This window comes from Salvelinus fontinalis, chromosome 16 (assembly GCF_029448725.1).
Source record: "Salvelinus fontinalis isolate EN_2023a chromosome 16, ASM2944872v1, whole genome shotgun sequence".
Lineage (NCBI taxonomy): Eukaryota > Metazoa > Chordata > Actinopteri > Salmoniformes > Salmonidae > Salvelinus > Salvelinus fontinalis.
This window is the reverse complement of record NC_074680.1, coordinates 19,449,677-19,472,556: the sequence shown is the minus strand read 5'-3', so window position 1 is coordinate 19,472,556 and position 22,880 is coordinate 19,449,677. Positions and strand designations below refer to the sequence as shown.

General features: G+C 43.9%; 1 protein-coding gene across 7 annotated transcripts in view; it reads left to right on the top strand.

Annotated features, from left to right (window-relative positions):
* LOC129812782 (neuronal PAS domain-containing protein 3-like) overlaps nucleotides 1–22,880 on the top strand; it is a 366,359-nt gene that overhangs the window by 260,711 nt on the left and 82,768 nt on the right. For all 7 annotated transcript variants that reach the window (XM_055864647.1, XM_055864651.1, XM_055864650.1 and 4 more), the window contains one exon: nucleotides 5,322–5,404. In XM_055864647.1, the coding sequence (XP_055720622.1) occupies nucleotides 5,322–5,404 (83 nt within the window). The remainder of the gene's footprint in view (nucleotides 1–5,321; nucleotides 5,405–22,880) is intronic.

Below are 22,880 nucleotides of genomic sequence, written 5' to 3'. Positions count from 1 at the left end.
AAAATGCTTAATCTTCCAAAATTAGTACAAAACATGCTGTTCTTATTATAACATTCAGCACATTGAGGTGGAAGTGAATAAAGCAGGTGAATCGTGTGACTGGATCCATAGTGACTGCTGTTTCCAAGGTTGTTGGCAGTTGATATGGGGGAGACAGTATAAGAATGGCATTGTTATTCTGAGGACACTGAGGTAATTCACTAGCCACAGCTAGCGGACCGAAGGAAATTCTCCCTTTTGTTAGTCTAGACGTAACTATGGGATCATCCTGGCTGAATAAAACACACTGGTGGCCATGGCAAAGTATAGAGAGACTAAGAGAGAGAGAGTCTGAGAGAGAGTCTGAGAGAGAGAGAGAGGGAGAGAGAGAGAGAGAGAGAGAGAGAGAGAGAGAGAGAGAGAGAGAGAGAGAGAGAGAGAGAGAGAGAGAGAGAGACTCACTAGAAGATCAGTTTTGGGCCCATTGTGTGTGTAGTTTGCATTTGACACACAGTGTCCACAGTTTCCACACCACAGGATGGATCCCCACAGTGAGGCTTTTGACAGCCTGATGAATTAGGCCTGACAAGAGCCAAAATGGCTGTCCTCTGTGCCAGCTGCCAGTTGAGCATTTACACTCTGTTAATTGAATTGGCAATTTGTGGAGCAGTACCTGCCCCAGAGTCTTTGGTGGAGCCGGAGATGCCATTTAGCCCTGCTCTAATGTAGAAACTAGGGAATAAGGAATGCTAAGCTTCCCAATAAATTACTGCAGATTTGAAATGACAGTCCGGGGCCCTGTTGCAATTTTCTATTAAATGATAAATAAATTAACAATAGCACTAATGTTGACTTACAAAACTGAAAGTTAAATTGACTTGTGATAATGGCGCCGGCGGGGATGGCTGCCGTTTTACGGGCTCCTAACCAACTGTGCTCTCAATCGCACTCCACACTGCCCTTTCCCACCTGGACAAAAGTAACACCTACGTGAGATTGCTGTTCATTGACTACAGATCAGCGTTCAACAGCATAGTACCTACCAAGCGCATCACTAACTTAAGGACCTTGGGATTAAACACCTCCCTCTGCAACTGGATCCTGGACTTCCTGATGGGCCGGCCCCAGGTGGTAAAGGTAGGCAACAACAGATCTGCCACGCTGATCCTCAACACTGGGGCCCCTCAGGGATGCGAGCTTAGTACCCTCCTGTGCTCCCTGTTCACCCATGACTGCGTGACCAAGCACAACTCCAACACCATCATTGAATTTGCTGATGACACAACAGAGGTAGGCCTGATCACCGACAATGATGAGAAAGCCTATAGGGAGATCAGAGACCTGGCAGTGAGGTGCCAGGACAACAACCTCTCCCTCAATGTGAGCAAGACGAAGGAGCTGATTGTGGACTATAGGAAAAGGAGGGCCAAACAGGCCTCCATTAACATCGACGGGGCTGTAGTGGAGCGGGTCGAGAGTTTCAAGTTCCTTGGTGTACACATCACCAACGAACTATCATGGTCCAAACACACCAAGACAGTTGTGAAGAGGGCATGACACCACATTTTCCCCCTCAGGAGACCGAAAAGATTTGGTATGGGTCCCCAGATCCTCAAAAAGTTCTACAGCTGCACCATCATGTGCATTCTGACAGGTTGCATCATCGCCTGGTATGGCTACTGCTCGGTATCTGACCGTAAGGCGCTACGGGGTGTAGTGCGTGTGTTCCAGTACATCACTGGGGCCAAGCTTCCTGACATCCAGGACCTATATACTAGGCGGTGTCAGAGGAAGGCCCAAAATATTGTCAAAGACTCCAGTCACCTAAGTCATAGACTGTTCTCTCTGCTGCCGCACGGCAAATGATACTGGAACGCCAAGTCTAGGACCAAAAGGCTCCTAAACAGCTTCTACCCCCAAGCCATAAGACTGCTGAACAATTAATCAACTGGCCACCCGGACTATTTACATTGACTCATTATTGTTATGTAATTTTCTTGTATTACTTTTTGATTGTATAATTTTTTTTACTTTAGTATATTTAGTAAATATTTTCTTAACTCTATTTCTTGAACTGCATTGTTGGTTAAGGGCTTGTAAGTAAGCATTTCACAGTAAGGTGTTGTATTCAGCGCATGTGACAAATACAATTTCATTTGATTTGACTTTCAAATAGCACTGCGGTTCAGAAATGGCCACTGTACTGAGAATCAAATTGTAGTAAATAGCAATCTTGAAACCAAAAGCTGTTTGTGACATGGTAAACAGCCGACATTAAACATTGAGAGTGGTGAATAGAAACAGATTTTTTCACATCATGAAGCTGCATTAGTTTAAATTTAAGGAACGTTTTCACCCTGATTTGCATGCACACACAGTTAGTTTGAATTTGGATTCTGAGTTAATACTGTTTTTGTCATTCCGCTAGAGAGAACGTTTAATAACTTTCAGTAGCAATGTCAGTTCTTGTTATATGTAGTTAGTGCTAAGTCTATCAGATTTTGTTTGTTTTCTATTGCAACAAATGATAGAGCAGAGATTTGTCAAGCAAAGGTTAAACTATGCTATGCATTACTTATTGTCTCAGCATAATTTGAATACAGTTTTTCATAATGTTCTTCCTGTGGTGTGTGAATAGTGTATGCATATAGTGGTGATATACTTAATACTTATTAGTCAGCCCTTAAAAAGAAAAAGCCCCCAATTTAAACAGAACTACATTAGCATAGGTGTTAAAGTGATGTTTTTACAGTCACACTACCCTTAGGTTAAATGCGGAAGACACATTTCAGTTGAATGCATTCAGTTGTACAACTGACTAGGTATCTCCCTTTCCCTTTCCTTCCCTTCAGGATGTTGGCAATGAAGCCCTTTGTCTACTTCCCCAGAGTCAGATGAACTTGAGGATACCATTTGTATGTCTCTGCTTGCAGTTTGAAGGAAGTTGCAAACTAGCATTAAGCGCAATTGCTAACTAGAGTTGGTAACTGCTAGCATGCTAGGAGATACCATAGACGTCAAGTCATTGCGCTAATGCTAGTTAGCATTGGCTCACAAAATTCCTCTAACTTCCTTCATACTGGATGCAGAGACTTACACATGTTATCCATGGGTTTGTCTGCCTCTGGAGAAGTAGATAAAGGGCATCATTGCCAAATCCCGAAGTATCGCTTAAAATATTGAAACGGGGGAAAGTAATGTCAAAATTGACCTTGTTAAGCTGCATTTATGAACCGGAAAAATCGAATGGGCTGGTTTTAGCCGCTAACGTAATGGAATCACCGTCTCCAGCTGTTGTATACCTTTATTAATCAGTCTACTGTGTGGATTGAGCCAAATTTAGACTAGATTGCCCCCACAATAATTGGCCTCCTGGTGTGTGTGTGTGTGTGTGTGTGTGTGTGTGTGTGTGTGTGTGTGTGTGTGTGTGTGTGTGTGTGTGTGTGTGTGTGTGTGTGTGTGTAGAGTGTGTGCGAGACAGGGACAGTCAGACCCAGTAGTCGGAAGTTGATTGGCCATCTGCACCCAAGGCGCTGCTCTGAATTGCTAATGTGTGTGTGTTATTAAGAACTGTGAAGGAGCTGTTGGCAGGAAGAGGGGCTTCAAGGTGGCCGCAGTCCTCCCCCAAAGGTTCCAGTTTAACATTTTTACATCTATATTATAAAATATTAACCACGTATAGTTTCCAGTTTTCAAAAGATCCCCAAGAGCAATCTGTCACTTATTTGCCAGGGCTCTTTTAGCTAGGGAGTGAGCACAGTCTAACTGTGTAATGATGAGGACCATTGTAGAGGATAAATAATGATTTCCTCCACTCTGTCGGCCAGGATATAAAGATGATAATTGAAGTTGGTCAAGTGTGCTTTGATCTGTGATATTTCTGCTCTGTTCTATATGAACTGCTTGTTTGAACCAACGGATGGCCGGGTGTGTGAGTGCTGGGTAGTGGATCTATGCTGGGTCACTGTGTGTGTGTGTGTGTGTGTGTGTGTGTGTGTGTGTGTGTGTGTGTGTGTGTGTGTGTGTGTGTGTGTGTGTGTGTGTGTGTGTGTGTGTGTGTGTGTGTCCGTCCGTCCGTCCGTCCGTCCGGCCGGCCGGCCGGATTCTGGAACTGGTTGTTCTGCCTGCCAATGCTTCATGTCTTGTTTGTATCCTCCCCTACCGTACCAGAGTACAGTATGTGTGTGTGCATGCCTGTATGATTATTTGTGTGTGTGTATGTATCCAGTGCATGTTGTTTGGCATTGGCCCCACTCCTCAGGGAGGGGAAAGGGATAAATGCTTACAGCATAACTGGAGGGGGAGAAGTGTGATTACCATGTCTGGCGTAGAACACGGAATGCAGTGAAGGACAGAGGCCCCTCATTGTGCAATCTGTGCCCCCCTCACATCCACCCGGGACCTGGCCTCTGACTCTAACCAGCTCCCCTGGCTTCTTCCCCGAGGAGGCCTGTTTGCTCCTGCTCTTTGAGAGTCTTTAATGTCCTTTCAATGTTTATATTACATCATTAATTGCCCTTAATTCAGCAACATTAACCCAACGCCTGGCTAAGCTCTGAAAATTAAGTACAGAGCACTTTGTTATAAAATTCCCCATAATGAGCTCTGGTGGGACAAGGGACTGTTAAGTTTGAATGTACCGCAGGCCATTTTTTAGCAGTAACGGGTAGCACGGTGCATCTCCCTACTTTTTAAGCTGGGAGTCTTGAAATAATGCCCTAAGGGCACAGTCTTCTGGTTCGTCTACTCTGAGGCTGAATCAATGGAATGATGTAATCCCTCATTTAGAAATAAGACTTTGTACCAGTCAGCGAATCATTGAATATGCAAGCTGGTTGCACTTGATAATAGCCTTGTACTGTTTGAGTTGAGCCCTTTGGTTAGCATTGCTACAGTACTTATTACTATAGAGTTATCATAGTGAATGCTTGAGATCGATGATGTCAGCTGTTTTATCATTACAGCTGTTTAGCTGTTTGCTATTGGTTCTCACTACCCTAGCAACATTTTTCACAATGTATTTGCGTGTGTACTTCACTGTAGATATATACTATATCTGTTGCTTGCCTCTCTAGCTACTTTTATGTATTACACAGTGATATATGTGCATACAAACCCAGTCAGTCTTACCTCTGACCACCCAGTGTGTGTGTGTGTGTGTGTGTGTGTGTGTGTGTGTGTGTGTGTGTGTGTGTGTGTGTGTGTGTGTGTGTGTGTGTGTGCGTGCGTGCGTGCGTGCGTGCGTGCGTGCGTGCGTGCGTGCGTGCGTGTGTGTCTCATGCCTGCCCAGGCTGTCTGTCTCACCGTGGCTCTGTCTGTTCTGTTCTATTGTGTGTGTGCAGCTATAGGAGATCAGCGAAGGAGGACTCCCAGTGCGGTAGCCTCAGAGATCTTCGAGCCACACCTCGGGAGCCACATATTGCAGGTAGGATGAGATGAGAACACACCTGTCCTGTCCCACAGGCACCATCACCCCATCTAACAGACCTGCTATTAACTCTATAGTACAGTTACTAGGGTTACAATATTCTGGTGATTTCCTATGGTTGGAGGATTTCCAGATGTTCTGCATATTCCCTCCTGATTTGTGGAAAGCCAGGGACTTTAGAAAACCCTAGCAGAATAGTAACTCAACTCCGCATACTATTCACATGGTTTATTACTGACATCTGTTGATATCTTTCTTTTCTTCATGGACCAACAAAATGATTCAAAGAAACTGACACTAAGGAAAAGCTTTTATCCAAAGTGACATACAGTACAGTGAGTGAAAACAGTCCATTTATAGTATGTGTATGTGATCCCTCTGGAAATTGATCCAACAACCTTGGCATTGCTGGCGCCATGCTCTTACAATACCAACTGAGACACACAGGATACAGTTTTGAACTTTTAGCATTTCTTGAACATACAATATTTTATAGCATACAGAAATGTTTCATCCATAAAAATGTTACATTTGGAAAATCCTTAATATTTATGATATACTTAATACTCAATAATGATATATTCACATTCTAGTTTCTTATGTAATCTAGACCTGTACCTTATTTCATGTAATGTAGAACTATGTTTTTATTGCAGTAAAGTTGAAATGTTAAATGGAATGAGGAAACTAGGATCATGGTTAACCCTGTTAGTCCTGAGGGTATTTTGCATTTATCTTTTTACTGCTGATTGTTAGTGCTGCTTATCTCTGTACATACAGTTGAAGTCAGACGTTTACATACACTTAGGTTGGAGTCATTAGAACTAGTTTTTCAACCACTCCACAAATTTCTTGTTAACAAACCATAGTTTTGGCAAGTCGGTTAGGACATCTACTTTGTGCATGACACAAGTGATTTTTCCAACAATTGTTTAAAAGACAGATTATTTCACTAATAATTCACTGTATCACAATTCCAGTGGGTCAGAAGTTTACATGCACTAAGTTGACTGTGCCTTTAAACAGCTTGGAAAATTCCAGAAAATTATGTCATGGCTTTAGAAGCTTCTGATAAGCTAATTGACATCATTTGAGTCAATTGGAGGTGTACCTGTGGATGTATTTCAAGGCCTACCTTCAAACTCAGTGCCTCTTTGCTTGACATCCTTGGAAAACCAAAAGAAATCAGCCAAGACCTCAGAAAAAAATTGTAGACCTCCACAAGTCTGGTTCATCCTTGGGAGCAATTTCCAAATGCCTGAAGGTACCACGTTCATCTGTACAAACAATAGTACGCAAGTATAAACACCATGGGTCCACGCAGCCATCATACCATGCAGGAAGGAGACGCGTTCTGTCTCCTAGAGATGAACGTACTTTGGTGCAAAAATTGCAAATCAATCCCAGAACAACAGCAAAAGACCTTGTGAAGATGCTGGAGGAAACAGGTACAAAAGTATCTACATCCACAGTAAAACGAGTCCTATATCGACATAACCTGAAAGGCTGCTCAGCAAAGAAAGAAGCCTCTGCTCCAAAACCTCCATAAAAAAGCCAGACTATGGTTTGCAACTCATATGGGGACAAATATCGTACTTTTTGGAGAAATGTCCTCTGGTCTGATGAAACAAAAATAGAACTGTTTGGTCATAATGACCATTGTTATGTTTGGAGGAAAAAGGGGGAGGCTTGCAAGCCGAAGAACACCATCCCAACCGTGAAGCACAGGGGTGGCATCATCATGTTGTGGGGGTGCTTTGCTGCAGGAGAGACTGGTGCACTTCACAAAATAGATGGCATCATGAGGCAGGGAAATTATGTGGATATATTGAAGCAACATCTCAAGACATCAGTCAGGAAGTTAAAGCTTGGTCGGAAATGGGTCTTCCAATGGACAATGACCCCAAGCATACTTTCAGTTGTGGCAAATTGGCTTAAGGACAACAAAGTCAAGGTATTAGAGTGGCCATCACAAAGCCCTGACCTCAATCCTATAGAAGATTTGTGGTCAGAACTGAAAAAGCGTGTGCGAGCAAGGAGGCCTACAAACCTGACTCAGTTACACTAGCTCTGTCAGGAGGAATGGGCCAAAATTTACCCAACTTATTGTGGGAAGCTTGTGGAAGGCTACCCGAAACGTTTGACCCAAGTTAAACCATTTAAAGGCAATGCTACCAAATACTAATTGAGTGTATGTAAACTTCTGACCCACTGGGAATGTGATGAAAGAAACTAAAGCTGAAATAAATCATTCTCTCTACTATTATTCTGACATTTCACGTTCTTACAATAAAGTGGTGATCCTAATTGACCTAAAACAGGGAATTCTTACTCTGATTACATGTCGGGAATTGTGAAAAACTGAGTTTAAATGTATTTGGCTAAGGCTTATGTAAACTTCCGACTTCAACTGTAAGCCCAAAGGTTTGCTTTGAATCAGTAAAGCAAGAAACATAATTTGATACTACAGCTGATATAAAAAGTGTAAGCTGGTAACCATCCTGACTGTCAGGAGTTGATGATCATCTAGCTAGTTAGTTTTTCTTGTAATCTACATTTTAACCTGGATTGCCACAATATCCATATCATGTTATTGAAGGCATTTTTTTCAAATAGGCACACAGAAATTGCAGTAGCTCATTATATTGCTTAAGTTTATTGATAAAATATATATAAAAAATGTCCTTCAGGTCACGTGTCCTATCCAGTGTGTTGCTCCCTCCCAGCCTCATATAGTGAATAGTGGGTTCTCATGCAGGAAGTGAACACAAATAAAAAGAGGTTGCAGCAGAGACGCTGTCACCTGTAGTCCCCTGAGTACACAGTGACAGCCATATGCAGCAGGTCTGTTCCCTATTAAACATGGACTGAACTGAAAGGGACGTCTTCCTGCATTTACCGAAGATCCCCAGGTTTAGTGAGTTTGAAAGAAAGAGGAGGGAGGAAGATGTTTCCCGTATGGTAAATAAATGCATCGAACAACCTTCATTTCAATATTGATTTAAATGACAGAAACGGCAACTGATGTCTGTGATACTGTATATGTAGGATGTTGATATTTGTAATCTGGCTATGCATTTTTTTATTGCATCTGAGGGTATGAATAAAGTTGTATTGGATTGAATTGAAACTCGCAACGGTCACCCACTGACTAGCCTTCGTTTCAAAACGTCACTGAACTGGGTTGTCCATGTTACTGTGACGGAGCGTCACGGCAGTAGCCCCCTCTCACGATAAGCAAACACTTTCCCTGCGACAGGTTAAGTGTCTGACAAGAAAGCGGAAATATATAATTAACATCAATAGCAGGCTGGAAGTCTGTCGAGGCGTGGCCTTTTCAAAGAAGGACTTGTTCCTGGCAAATTGTCCCCATTAATCTTCTGCTTAATTGATTGTGAAAAGTTTTAGGATGACATTTAGAAAAAGCCTGCACGGCCGGTGATTGATTTGGAGAAAATGAACTAATAATGAATGCAAGGCAGTCATTACTTGTTGAGCACAGCGGTTAATTTTCGACAAATTAGAGTGGGTTTGATAGTGCTTAATAAAGAGGATGGTTTGATGAGCTCCTCTCTGCTCTACACTACCTGCCTGTCTTGCCACTCAGGGCCTAACCAGTGCTCATTACTCTGAGCGACTATGGCTCTGCCTAATCAAAAGCCAGACTCAATAAGAAGCACTAGCGGTCCCCTTGATATTTTCTCCCTTACAATTCTACATAACTCAAAATATTGTAATGACAATTTTGCAATGACAACAGTCGAAACTGTTCAAACACTTATACAGTAGAATGTATAATCAGGCCTCCCGAGTGTCACCGCCATCACTACTTGAGGCGTCACTACAGACCCGGGTTCGATCCCATGCTGTGTCACAACCAGCTGTGACCAGGAGATCCATAAGGTGGGGCACAATTGGCCCAGCTTCGTCCGGGTTAGGGAAGAGTTTGGCCGGCCGGGATTTCCTTGTCGCCTGCAAGCTGACTTTGGTCACCAGCTGGACAGTGTTTCTTCCGACACATTGGTGCGGCTGGCTTCTGGGTTAAGCGAGCAGTGTGTCAGGAAGCAGTGTGGCTTGGCAGGGTCCTGTTTCGGAGGACGCATGACTCTCGACATTCGCCTCTCCTGAGTCCGTTGGGGAGTTGCAGCGATTGGACAGACTGTAACTATCAATTGGATATCACGAAAAGTGTCAAATAAAAATAATATATATTAAAGAATGTGTAACCACTTTATTTAAGAAATGTGTAAAATGGTAACACTTTTTTTGTTTTTACAGCCCTGTTTCAGCATGTATTTACTTACACAGTCTATGTAGTAATAGAAAAGTACATGACAATAACAGTTATTACGATGATAAATAAAATATATTCAGCTATGACCCATTTGTCTGGTTGAGAAGTGCACCTGTGTCCTACACGCCTATTACCAGGAGGCATGCCTGTCAGAGCAGTAGGAACAGTGACAGCCCAAGCAGCACTGCGCTGGGTCGGGTTGCTGTTTAATCTGACAGAGTGAGTGTAAATGTCCCCCGGCACTGTGCCTGCCTCCTGTCTGGACCTAGTCATGTGACACAGGATTAATCCTGCCCTGTGTGTGTGAGAATGGGGCCGGGTTAAGAGCTCTGGGGAGCTCAGGCAGTTCCCTCTCATTGTGTCCTGGTCCCCAGCTAGCCACTACCATGGCTGCTTTGTGCTGCACGCTTCTTTGACTGAACCAGTTGACCTGGGAACGGGGCTGCATTCAAACAAGTCTTCTGTGGCCTTTTTCTTTTCAGGCCAAAATACATTGAATACGTTTACAATGAGTTTTGTCAACACAGATAATCAATTAACTGATTTAATATGCGGAGATCAGCAGAGGTTGGCAGCTGCCGCTGTCTTCGTGGTGGAAGGAAGCCCTTTGCTTTTTTCTCCGTCCCCTCTACCCCTGTGTCTCATCATTCACACTCAGATGTTACAGAGGACATTGGGTGCAATTGCTGCCGTGGATAATTTTTAAAAATGTATTTTTTCACTCGTAACAAATGGGAACTATTCACAGTAGCTACAGTAGCTCCATAGTCATGCTGCCAAAACAGATAGACAGACCCACAGGGACTATGTTGATGGAAGGTGTGTGTAGCTATAGAAGGCTGGGTTAGGGTGCATGTTTTTACCTGTAATCTAGAGGGAGCCCTGTGTGTTAAGGTGCTTGTTTTTACCTGTAATCTAGAGGGAGCCCTGTGTGTTAAGGTGCTTGTTTTTACCTGTAATCTAGAGGGAGTCCTGTGTATTAAGGTGCTTGTTTTTACCTGTAATCTAGAGGGAGCCCTGTGTGTTAAGGTGCTTGTTTTTACCTGTAATCTAGAGGGAGCCCTGTGTGTTAAGGTGCATGTTTTTACCTGTAATCTAGAGGGAGCCCTGTGTGTTAAGGTGCTTGTTTTTACCTGTAATCTAGAGGGAGTCCTGTGTATTAAGGTGCTTGTTTTTACCTGTAATCTAGAGGGAGTCCTGTGTGTTAAGGTGCATGTTTTTACCTGTAACCTAGAGGGAGCCCTGTGTGTTAAGGTGCATGTTTTTACCTGTAACCTAGAGGGAGCCCTGTGTGTTAAGGTGCTTGTTTTTACCTGTAATCTAGAGGGAGCCCCGTGTGTTAAGGTGCATGTTTTTACCTGTAACCTAAAGGGAGCCCTGTGTGTTAAGGTGCATGTTTTACCTGTAATCTAGAGGAAGCCCTGTGGGTTAGGGTGCTTGTTTTTACCTGTAATCTAGAAGGAGCCCTGTGTGTTAAAGTGCATGTTTTTACCTGTAATCTAGAGGGAGCCCTGTGTGTTAAGGTGCATGTTTTTACCTGTAATCTAGAGGGAGCCCTGTGTGTTAAGGTGCTTGTTTTTACCTGTAACCTAGAGGGAGCCCTGTGGGTTAAGGTGCTTGTTTTTACCTGTAATCTAGAGGGAGCCCCGTGTGTTAAGGTGCATGTTTTTACCTGTAATCTAGAGGGAGCCCTGTGTGTTAAGGTGCTTGTTTTTACCTGTAATCTAGAGGGAGCCCCGTGTGTTAAGGTGCATGTTTTTACCTGTAACCTAGAGGGAGCCCTGTGTGTTAAGGTGCATGTTTTACCTGTAATCTAGAGGAAGCCCTGTGGGTTAGGGTGCTTGCTTTTACCTGTAATCTAGAGGGAGCCCTGTGTGTTAAAGTGCATGTTTTTACCTGTAATCTAGAGGGAGCCCTGTGTGTTAAGGTGCATGTTTTTACCTGTAATCTAGAGGGAGCCCTGTGTGTTAAGGTGCTTGTTTTTACCTGTAATCTAGCGGGAGCCCCGTGTGTTAAGGTGCATGTTTTTACCTGTAACCTAGAGGGAGCCCTGTGTGTTAAGGTGCATGTTTTACCTGTAATCTAGAGGAAGCCCTGTGGGTTAGGGTGCTTGTTTTTACCTGTAATCTAGAGGGAGCCCTGTGTGTTAAAGTGCTTGTTTTTACCTGTAATCTAGAGGGAGCCCTGTGTGTTAAGGTGCATGTTTTTACCTGTAATCTAGAGGGAGCCCTGTGTGTTAAGGTGCTTGTTTTTACCTGTAACTTAGAGGGAGCCCTGTGTGTTAAGGTGCATGTTTTACCTGTAATCTAGAGGGAGCCCTGTGTGTTAAGGTGCATGTTTTTACCTGTAATCTAGAGGGAGCCCCGTGTGTTAAGGTGCATGTTTTTACCTGTGACCTAGAGGGAGCCCTGTGTGTTAAGGTGCTTGTTTTTACCTGTAATCTAGAGGGAGCCCTGTGGGTTAGGGTGCATGTTTTTACCTGTAACCTAGAGGGAGCCCTGTGTGTTAAGGTGCTTGTTTTTACCTGTAACCTAGAGGGAGCCCTGTGTGTTAAGGTGCATGTTTTTTACCTGTGACCTAGAGGGAGCCCTGTGTGTTAAGGTGCTTGTTTTTACCTGTAATCTAGAGGGAGCCATGTGTGTTAAGGTGCATATTTTTACCTGTAACCTAGAGGGAGCCATGTGTGTTAAAGTGCATATTTTTACCTGTAATCTAGAGGGAGCCCTGTGTGTTAAGGTGCTTGTTTTTGCCTGTAATCTAGAGGGAGCCATGTGTGTTAAGGTGCATATTTTTACCTGTAATCTAGAGGGAGCCCTGTGTGTTAAGGTGCTTGTTTTTACCTGTAATCTAGAGGGAGCCCTGTGTGTTAAAGTGCATGTTTTTACCTGTAATCTAGAGGGAGCCCTGTGTGTTAAGGTGCATGTTTTTACCTGTAATCTAGAGGGAGCCCTGTGTGTTAAGGTGCTTGTTTTTACCTGTAATCTAGAGGGAGCCCTGTGGGTTAAGGTGCTTGTTTTCACCTGTAATCTAGAGGGAGCCCTGTGTGTTAAGGTGCATGTTTTTACCTGTAATCTAGAGGGAGCCCTGTGTGTTAAGGTGCATGTTTTTACCTGTAATCTAGAGGTAGCCCTGTGTGTTAAGGTGCTTGTTTTTACCTGTAATCTAGAGGGAGCCCTGTGGGTTAAGGTGCTTGTTTTTACCTGTAATCTAGAGGGAGCCCTGTGTGTTAAGGTGCATGTTTTTACCTGTAATCTAGAGGGAGCCCTGTGTGTTAAGGTGCTTGTTTTTACCTGTAACCTAGAGGGAGCCCTGTGGGTTAAGGTGCTTGTTTTTACCTGTAATCTAGAGGGAGCCCCGTGTGTTAAGGTATATGTTTTTACCTGTAATCTAGAGGGAGCCCTGTGTGTTAAGGTGCTTGTTTTTACCTGTAATCTAGCGGGAGCCCCGTGTGTTAAGGTGCATGTTTTTACCTGTAACCTAGAGGGAGCCCTGTGTCTTAAGGTGCATGTTTTACCTGTAATCTAGAGGAAGCCCTGTGTGTTAAAGTTCATGTTTTTACCTGTAATCTAGAGGGAGCCCTGTGTGTTAAGGTGCTTGTTTTTACCTGTAATCTAGAGGGAGCCCTGTGGGTTAAGGTGCTTGTTTTTACCTGGAATCTAGAGGGAGCCCTGTGTGTTAAGGTGCATGTTTTTACCTGTGATCTAGAGGGAGCCCTGTGTGTTAAGGTGCTTGTTTTTACCTGTAACCTAGAGGGAGCCCTGTGTGTTAAGGTGCATGTTTTACCTTTAATCTAGAGGGAGCCCTGTGTGTTAAGGTGCATGTTTTTACCTGTAATCTAGAGGGAGCCCCGTGTGTTAAGGTGCATGTTTTTACCTGTGACCTAGAGGGAGCCCTTTGTGTTAAGGTGCTTGTTTTTACCTGTAATCTAGAGGGAGCCCTGTGGGTTAGGGTGCATGTTTTTACCTGTAACCTAGAGGGAGCCCTGTGGGTTAAGGTGCATGTTTTTACCTGTAACCTAGAGGGAGCCCTGTGTGTTAAGGTGCATGTTTTTACCTGTGACCTAGAGGGAGCCCTGTGTGTTAAGGTGCTTGTTTTTACCTGTAATCTAGAGGGAGCCATGTGTGTTAAGGTGCATGTTTTTACCTGTAACCTAGAAGGAGCCCTGTGTGTTAAGGTGCATGTTTTTACCTGTGACCTAGAGGGAGCCCTGTGTGTTAAGGTGCTTGTTTTTACCTGTAATCTAGAGGGAGCCCTGTGTGTTAAGGTGCATGTTTTTACCTGTAATCTAGAGGTAGCCCTGTGGGTTAGGGTGCATGTTTTTACCTGTAATCTAGAGGGAGCCCTGTGTGTTAGGTGTTTGTTTTTACCTGTAATCTAGAGGGAGCCCTGTGTGTTAAGGTGCATGTTTTTACCTGTAATCTAGAGGGAGCCCCGTGTGTTAAGGTGCATGTTTTTACCTGTAATCTAGAGGGAGCCCTGTGTGTTAAGGTGCATGTTTTTACCTGTAACCTAGAGGGAGCCCTGTGTGTTAAGGTGCATGTTTTTACCTGTAATCTAGAGGGAGCCCTGTGTGTTAAGGTGCTTGTTTTTACCTGTAATCTAGATCGAGCCCTGTGTGTTAAGGTGCATGTTTTTACCTGTGACCTAGAGGGAGCCCTGTGTGTTAAGGTGCTAGTTTTTACCTGTAATCTAGAGGGAGCCCTGTGGGTTAGGGTGCATGTTTTTACCTGTAATCTAGAGGGAGCCCTGTGTGTTAAGGTGCTTGTTTTTACCTGTAACCTAGAGGGAGCCCTCCTGTATTAAGGTGCATGTTTTTACCTGTGACCTAGAGGGAGCCCTGTGTGTTAAGGTGCTTGTTTTTACCTGTAATCTAGAGGGAGCCATGTGTGTTAAGGTGCATATTTTTACCTGTAATCTAGAGGGAGTCATGTGTGTTAAAGTGCATATTTTTACCTGTAATCTAGAGGGAGCCCTGTGTGTTAAGGTGCTTGTTTTTACCTGTAATCTAGAGGGAGCCATGTGTGTTAAGGTGCATATTTTTACCTGTAATCTAGAGGGAGCCCTGTGTGTTAAGGTGCATGTTTTTACCTGTAACCTAGAGGGAGCCCTGTGTGTTAAGGTGCTTGTTTTTACCTGTAATCTAGAGGGAGTCCTGTGTGTTAAGATGCTTGTTTTTACCTGTAACCTAGAGGGAGCCCTGTGTGTTAAGGTGCATGTTTTTACCTGTAACCTAGAGGGAGCCCTGTGTGTTAAGGTGCTTGTTTTTACCTGTAACCTAGAGGGAGCCCTGTGTGTTAAGGTGCATGTTTTACCTGTGAACTAGAGGGAGCCATGTGTGTTAAAGTGCATATTTTTACCTGTAATCTAGAGGGAGCCCTGTGTGTTAAGGTGCTTGTTTTTACCTGTAATCTAGAGGGAGCCATGTGTGTTAAGGTGCATATTTTTACCTGTAATCTAGAGGGAGCCCTGTGTGTTAAGGTGCATGTTTTTACCTGTAATCTAGAGGGAGCCCTGTGTGTTAAGGTGCTTGTTTTTACCTGTAACCTAGAGGGAGCCCTGTGTGTTAAGGTGCATGTTTTACCTGTAATCTAGAGGGAGCCCTGTGTGTTAAGGTGCATGTTTTTACCTGTAATCTAGAGGGAGCCCCGTGTGTTAAGGTGCATGTTTTTACCTGTGACCTAGAGGGAGCCCGGTGTGTTAAGGTGCTTGTTTTTACCTGTAATCTAGAGGGAGCCCTGTGGGTTAGGGTGCATGTTTTTACCTGTAACCTAGAGGGAGCCCTGTGTGTTAAGGTGCTTGTTTTTACCTGTAACCTAGAGGGAGCCCTGTGTGTTAAGGTGCATGTTTTTACCTGTGACCTAGAGGGAGCCCTGTGTGTTAAGGTGCTTGTTTTTACCTGTAATCTAGAGGGAGCCATGTGTGTTAAGGTGCATATTTTTACCTGTAACCTAGAGGGAGCCATGTGTGTTAAAGTGCATATTTTTACCTGTAATCTAGAGGGAGCCCTGTGTGTTAAGGTGCTTGTTTTTACCTGTAATCTAGAGGGAGCCATGTGTGTTAAGGTGCATATTTTTACCTGTAATCTAGAGGGAGCCCTGTGTGTTAAGGTGCATGTTTTTACCTGTAACCTAGAGGGAGCCCTGTGTGTTAAGGTGCTTGTTTTTACCTGTAATCTAGAGGGAGCCCTGTGTGTTAAGATGCTTGTTTTTACCTGTAACCTAGAGGGAGCCCTGTGTGTTAGAGTGCATGTTTTTACCTGTAACCTAGAGGGAGCCCTGTGTGTTAAGGTGCTTGTTTTTACCTGTAATCTAGAGGGAGCCCTGTGTGTTAAGGTGCATGTTTTTACCTGTAACCCAGAGGGAGTCCTGTGTATTAAGGTGCTTGTTTTTACCTGTAACCTAGAGGGAGGCCTGTGTGTTAAGGTGCATGTTTTTACCTGTAACCTAGAAGGAGCCCTGTGTGTTAAGGTGCATGTTTTTACCTGTAACCTAGAGGGAGCCCTGTGTGTTAAGGTGCATGTTTTTACCTATGACCTAGAGGGAGCCCTGTGTGTTAAGGTGCATATTTTTACCTGTAACCTAGAGGGAGCCATGTGTGTTAAAGTGCATATTTTTACCTGTAATCTAGAGGGAGCCCTGTGTGTTAAGGTGCTTGTTTTTACCTGTAATCTAGAGGGAGCCATGTGTGTTAAGGTGCATATTTTTACCTGTAATCTAGAGGGAGCCCTGTGTGTTAAGGTGCATGTTTTTACCTGTAACCTAGAGGGAGCCCTGTGTGTTAAGGTGCTTGTTTTTACCTGTAATCTAGAGGGAGCCCTGTGTGTTAAGATGCTTGTTTTTACCTGTAACCTAGAGGGAGCCCTGTGTGTTAGAGTGCATGTTTTTACCTGTAACCTAGAGGGAGCCCTGTGTGTTAAGGTGCTTGTTTTTACCTGTAATCTAGAGGGAGCCCTGTGTGTTAAGGTGCATGTTTTTACCTGTAACCCAGAGGGAGTCCTGTGTATTAAGGTGCTTGTTTTTACCTGTAATCTAGAGGGAGCCCTGTGTGTTAGGGTGCATGTTTTTACCTGTAATCTAGAGGGAGCCCCGTGTGTTAAGGTGCATGTTTTTACCTGTAATCTAGAGGGAGCCCTGTGTGTTAAGGTGCATGTTTTTACCTGTAACCTAGAGGGAGCCCTGTGTGTTAAGGTGCATGTTTTTACCTGTAATCTAGAGGGAGCCCTGTGTGTTAAGGTGCTTGTTTTTACCTGTAATCTAGATCGAGCCCTGTGTGTTAAAGTGCATGTTTTTACCTGTGACCTAGAGGGAGCCCTGTGTGTTAAGGTGCTTGTTTTTACCTGTAATCTAGAGGGAGCCCTGTGCTTTAGGGTGCATGTTTTTACCTGTAATCTAGAGGGAGCCCTGTGTGTTAAGGTGCTTGTTTTTACCTGTAATCTAGAGGGAGCCCTCCTGTGTTAAGGTGCATGTTTTTACCTGTGACCTAGAGGGAGCCCTGTGTGTTAAGGTGCATGTTTTTACCTGTAATCTAGAGGGAGCCCTGTGTGTTAAGGTGCATGTTTTTACCTGTAACCTAGAGGGAGCCCCGTGTGTTAAGGTGCATGTTTTTACCTGTAATCTAGAGGGAGCCCTGTGTGTTAAGGTGCATGTTTTTACCTGTGACCTAGAGGGAGCCCTGTGTGTTAAGGTACTTGTTTTTACCTGTAATCTAGAGGGAGCCCTGTGGGTTAGGGTGCATGTTTTTACCTGTAATCTAGATGGAGCCCTGTGTGTTAAGGTGCTTGTTTTTACCTGTAACCTAGAGGGAGCCCTGTGTGTTAAGGTGCATGTTTTTACCTGTGACCTAGAGGGAGCCCTGTGTGTTAAGGTGCTTGTTTTTACCTGTGACCTAGAGGGAGCCCTGTGTGTTAAGGTGCTTGTTTTTACCTGTAATCTAGAGGGAGCCATGTGTGTTAAGGTGCATATTTTACCTGTAATCTAGAGGGAGCCATGTGTGTTAAAGTGCATATTTTTACCTGTAATCTAGAGGGAGCCCTGTGTGTTAAGGTGCTTGTTTTTACCTGTAATCTAGAGGGAGCCATGTGTGTTAAGGTGCATATTTTTACCTGTAATCTAGATGGAGCCCTGTGTGTTAAGGTGCATGTTTTTACCTGTAACCTAGAGGGAGCCCTGTGTGTTAAGGTGCTTGTTTTTACCTGTAATCTAGAGGGAGCCCTGTGTGTTAAGGTGCTTTTTTTTACCTGTAACCTAGAGGGAGCCCTGTGTGTTAAGGTGCATGTTTTTACCTGTGACCTAGAGGGAGCCCTGTGTGTTAAGGTGCTTGTTTTTACCTGTAATCTAGAGGGAGCCATGTGTGTTAAAGTGCATATTTTTACCTGTAATCTAGAGGGAGCCATGTGTGTTAAAGTGCATGTTTTTACCTGTAATCTAGAGGGAGCCCTGTGTGTTAAGGTGCTTGTTTTTACCTGTAATCTAGAGGGAGCCATGTGTGTTAAGGTGCATATTTGTACCTGTAATCTAGATGGAGCCATGTGTGTTAAAGTGCATGTTTTTACCTGTAACCTAGAGGGAGCCCTGTGTGTTAAGGTGCTTGTTTTTACCTGTAATCTAGAGGGAGCCCTGTGTGTTAAGGTGCATGTTTTTACCTGTAACCTAGAGGGAGCCCTGTGTGTTAAGGTGCATGTTTTTACCTGTAATCTAGAGGGAGCCCTGGGGGTTAAAGTGCTTGTTTTTACCTGTAATCTAGAGGGAGCCCTGTGGGTTAAGATGCTTGTTTTTACCTGTAACCTAGAGGGAGCCCTGTGTGTTAGAGTGCATGTTTTTACCTGTAACCTAGACGGAGCCCTGTGTGTTAAGGTGCTTGTTTTTACCTGTAATCTAGAGGGAGCCCTGTGTGTTAAGGTGCATGTTTTTACCTGTAACCTAGAGGGAGCCCTGTGTGTTAAGGTGCATGTTTTTACCTGTAACCTAGAGGGAGCCCTGTGTGTTAAGGTGCATGTTTTTACCTGTGACCTAGAGGGAGCCCTGTGTGTTAAGGTGCTTGTTTTTACCTGTAATCTAGAGGGAGCCATGTGTGTTAAAGTGCATATTTTTACCTGTAATCTAGAGGGAGCCATGTGTGTTAAAGTGCATATTTTTACCTGTAATCTAGAGGGAGCCCTGTGTGTTAAGGTGCTTGTTTTTACCTGTAATCTAGAGGGAGCCATGTGTGTTAAGGTGCATATTTTTACCTGTAATCTAGAGGGAGCCCTGTGTGTTAAGGTGCATGTTTTTACCTGTAACCTAGAGGGAGCCCTGTGTGTTAAGGTGCTTGTTTTTACTTGTAATCTAGAGGGAGCCCTGTGTGTTAAGGTGCATGTTTTTACCTGTAACCTAGAGGGAGCCCTGTGTGTTAAAGTGCATGTTTTTACCTGTAATCTAGAGGGAGCCCTGTGGGTTAAGGTGCTTGTTTTTACCTGTAATCTAGAGGGAGCCCTGTGGGTTATGGTGCATGTTTTTACCTGTAATCTAGAGGGAGCCCTGTGTGTTAAGGTGCTTGTTTTTACCTGTAACCTAGAGGGAGCCCTGTGTGTTAAGGTTCATGTTTTTACCTGTGACCTAGAGGGAGCCCTGTGTGTTTATTTGCTTGTTTTTACCTGTAATCTAGAGGGAGCCATGTGTGTTAAGGTGCATATGTTTACCTGTAATCTAGAGGGAGCCATGTGTGTTAAGGTGCTTGTTTTTACCTGTAATCTAGAGGGAGCCATGTGTGTTAAGGTGCATATTTTTACCTGTAATCTAGAGGGAGCCCTGTCTGTTAAGGTGCATGTTTTTACCTGTAATCTAGAGGGAGCCCTGTGTGTTAAGGTGCATGTTTTTACCTGTAACCTAGAGGGAGCCCTGTGTGTTAAGGTGCTTGTTTTTACCTGTAATCTAGAGGGAGCCCTGTGTGTTAAGGTGCATGTTTTTACCTGTAACCTAGAGGGAGCCCTGTGTGTTAAGGTGCATGTTTTTACCTGTAATCTAGAGGGAGCCCTGTGTGTTAAGGTGCTTGTTTTTACCTGTGATCTAGAGGGAGCCCCATGTGTTAAGGTGCATGTTTTTACCTGTAATCTAGAGGGAGCCCTGTGTGTTAAGGTGCTTGTTTTTACCTGTGATCTAGAGGTAGCCCCGTGTGTTAAGGTGCATGTTTTTACCTGTAATCTAGAGGGAGCCCTGTGTGTTAAGGTGCATGTTTTTACCTGTAACCTAGAGGGAGGCCTGTGTGTTAAGGTGCATATTTTTACCTGTAATCTAGAGGGAGCCCTGTGTGTTAAGGTGCTTGTTTTTACCTGTAACCTAGAGGGAGCCCCGTGTGTTAAGGTGCTTGTTTTTACCTGTAACCTAGAGGGAGCCCTGTGTGTTAAGGTGCTTGTTTTTACCTGTAACCTAGAGGGAGCCCCGTGTGTTAAGGTGCTTGTTTTTACCTGTAACCTAGAGGGAGCCCCGTGTGTTAAGGTCATTAACCGCAATTGGTTGATCGACTGGGGTGGTGGGTGTAAGAAATCTCTCGCCACACTAAATAATAGCATTTATATCACTGACATGTAATATTTTTAGATATATTAGATAGATATATTATTTAAATATGGGTTACTTTGATAAAGCATGATAAAAGGACTCAGCTGCCAATGAAGGACAAATGTCTGGTGTGGGACAGAGTCAGGGGGTAGAGGGTGGGTGGATCTTTCTCTCTCTCTCTCTCTCTCTCTCTCTCTCTCTCTCTCTCTCTCTCTCTCTCTCTCTCTCTCTCTCTCTCTCTCGCTCTCGCTCTCTCTCTCTCTGCATGGGAAACATATGTTTGCCAAAGCAAGTGAAGTAGATAATAAACAAAAGTGAAATTAACAATAAAAATGAACAGTAAACATTATACTCACAGCAGTTCCAAAAGAATGAAGACATTTCAAATGTCATATTATATCTATATACAGTATTGTCTCTCTCTCTCTCTCTGTGTGTGTGTGTGTCTCTCTGTCTCTTGCTCTGTCTCTTGCTCTGTCTCTCTCTTTGTCTCTCTCTCTGTGTGTCTCTTGCTCTGTCTCTCTCTTTGTCTCTGTCTCTGTCTCTGTCTCTGTCTCTCTCTCTCTCTCCCTCTGTCTCTTGCTTTGTCTGTCTGTCTGTCTGTCTGTCTGTCTGTCTGTCTGTCTGTCCGTCCGTCCGTCCGTCCGTTCGTTCGTCCGTCCGTCCGTCCGTCTGTCTGTCTGTCTCTCTCTCTCTCTCTCTCTGTGTCTCTTGCTCTGTCTCTCTCTTTGCCTCTGTCTCTGTCTCTCTCTCTCTCTCTCTCTCTCTCTCTCTCTGTTTCTTATTCTCTCTGTCTGTCTGTCTGTCTTTCTCCTCTCTCTCTCTCTCTCTCTCTCTCTCTCTCTCTCTCAATTCAATTCAATTCAATTCAAGGGGCTTTATTGGCATGGGAAACATGTGTTAACATTGCCAAAGCAAGTGAGGTAGACAACATACAAAAGTCAAATAAACAATAAAAATAAACAGCAAACATTACACACACAGAAGTTCCAAAACAATAAAGACACTACAAATGTCACACTATATATATGCAGTGTTGCAACAACGTACAAATGGCCAAAGCACACAAGTTAAAATAAACGAACATAGATATGGGCTGTATTTACAATGGTGTTTGTTCTTCACTGGTTGCCCTTTTCTGGTGGCAACAGGTCACAAATCTTGCTGCTGTGATGGCACACTGTGGAATTTCACCCAGTAGATATGGGAGTTTATCAAAATTGGATTTGTTTTCGAATTCTTTGTGGATCTGTGTAATCTGAGGGAAATATGTCTCTCTAATATGGTCATACATTGGGCAGGAGGTTAGGAAGTGCAGCTCAGTTTCCACCTCATTTTGTGGGCAGTGAGCACATAGCCTGTCTTCTCTTGAGAGCCATGTCTGCCTACGGCGGCCTTTCTCAATAGCAAGGCTATGCTCACTGAGTCTGTACATAGTCAAAGCTTTCCTTAAGTTTGGGTCAGTCACAATGGTTAGGTATTCTGCCACTGTATACTCTCTGTTTAGGGCCAAATAGCATTCTAGTTTGCTCTGTTTTTTTGTTAATTCTTTCCAATGTGTCAAGTAATTATCTTTTTGTTTTCTCATGATTTGGTTGGGTCTAATTGTGCTGTTGTCCTGGGGCTCTGTGGGGTGTGTTTGTGTTTGTGAACAGAGCCCTAGGACCAGCTTGCTCAGGGGACTCTTCTCCAGGTTCATCTCTCTGTAGGTGATGGCTTTGTTATGGAAGGTTTGGGAATCGCTTCCTTTTAGGTGGTTGTAGAATTTAACGGCTCTTTTCTGGATTTTGATAATTACTGGGTATCGGCCTAGTTCTGCTCTGCAAGCATTATTTGGTGTTCTACGTTGTACACGGAGGATATTTTTGCAGAATTCTGCATGCAGAGTCTCAATTTGGTGTTTGTCCCATTTTGTGAAATCTTGGTTGGTGAGCGGACCCCAGACCTCACAACCATAAAGGGCAATGGGCTCTATGACTGATTCAAGTATTTTTAGCCAGATCCTAATTGGTATGTTGAAATTTATGTTCCTTTTGATGGCATAGAATGCCCTTCTTGCCTTGTCTCTCAGATCGTTCACAGCTCTGTGGACGCTACCTGTGGTGCTGATGTTTAGGCCGAGGTATGTATAGTTTTTTGTGTGCTCTAGGGCAACGGTGTCTAGATGGAATTTGTGGTCCTGGCGGCTGGACCTTTTTTGGAACACCATTATTTTGGTCTTACTGAGATTTACTGTCAGGGCCCAGGTCTGACAGAATCTGTGCAGAAGATCTAGGTGCTGCTGTAGGCCCTCCTTGGTTGGTGACAGAAGCACCAGATCATCAGCAAACAGTAGACATTTGACTTCGGATTCTAGTAGGGTGAGACCGGGTGCTGCAGACTGTTCTAGTGCCCGCGCCAATTCGTTGATATATATGTTGAAGAGGGTGGGGCTTAAGCTGCATCCCTGTCTCACCCCACGACCCTGTGTGAAGAAATGTGTGTGTTTTTTGCCAATTTTAACCGCGCACTTGTTGTTTGTGTACATGGATTTTATGATGTCGTATGTTTTACCCCCAACACCACTTTCCATCAATTTGTATAGCAGACCCTCATGCCAAATTGAGTCGAAGGCTTTTTTGAAATCAACAAAGCATGAGAAGAC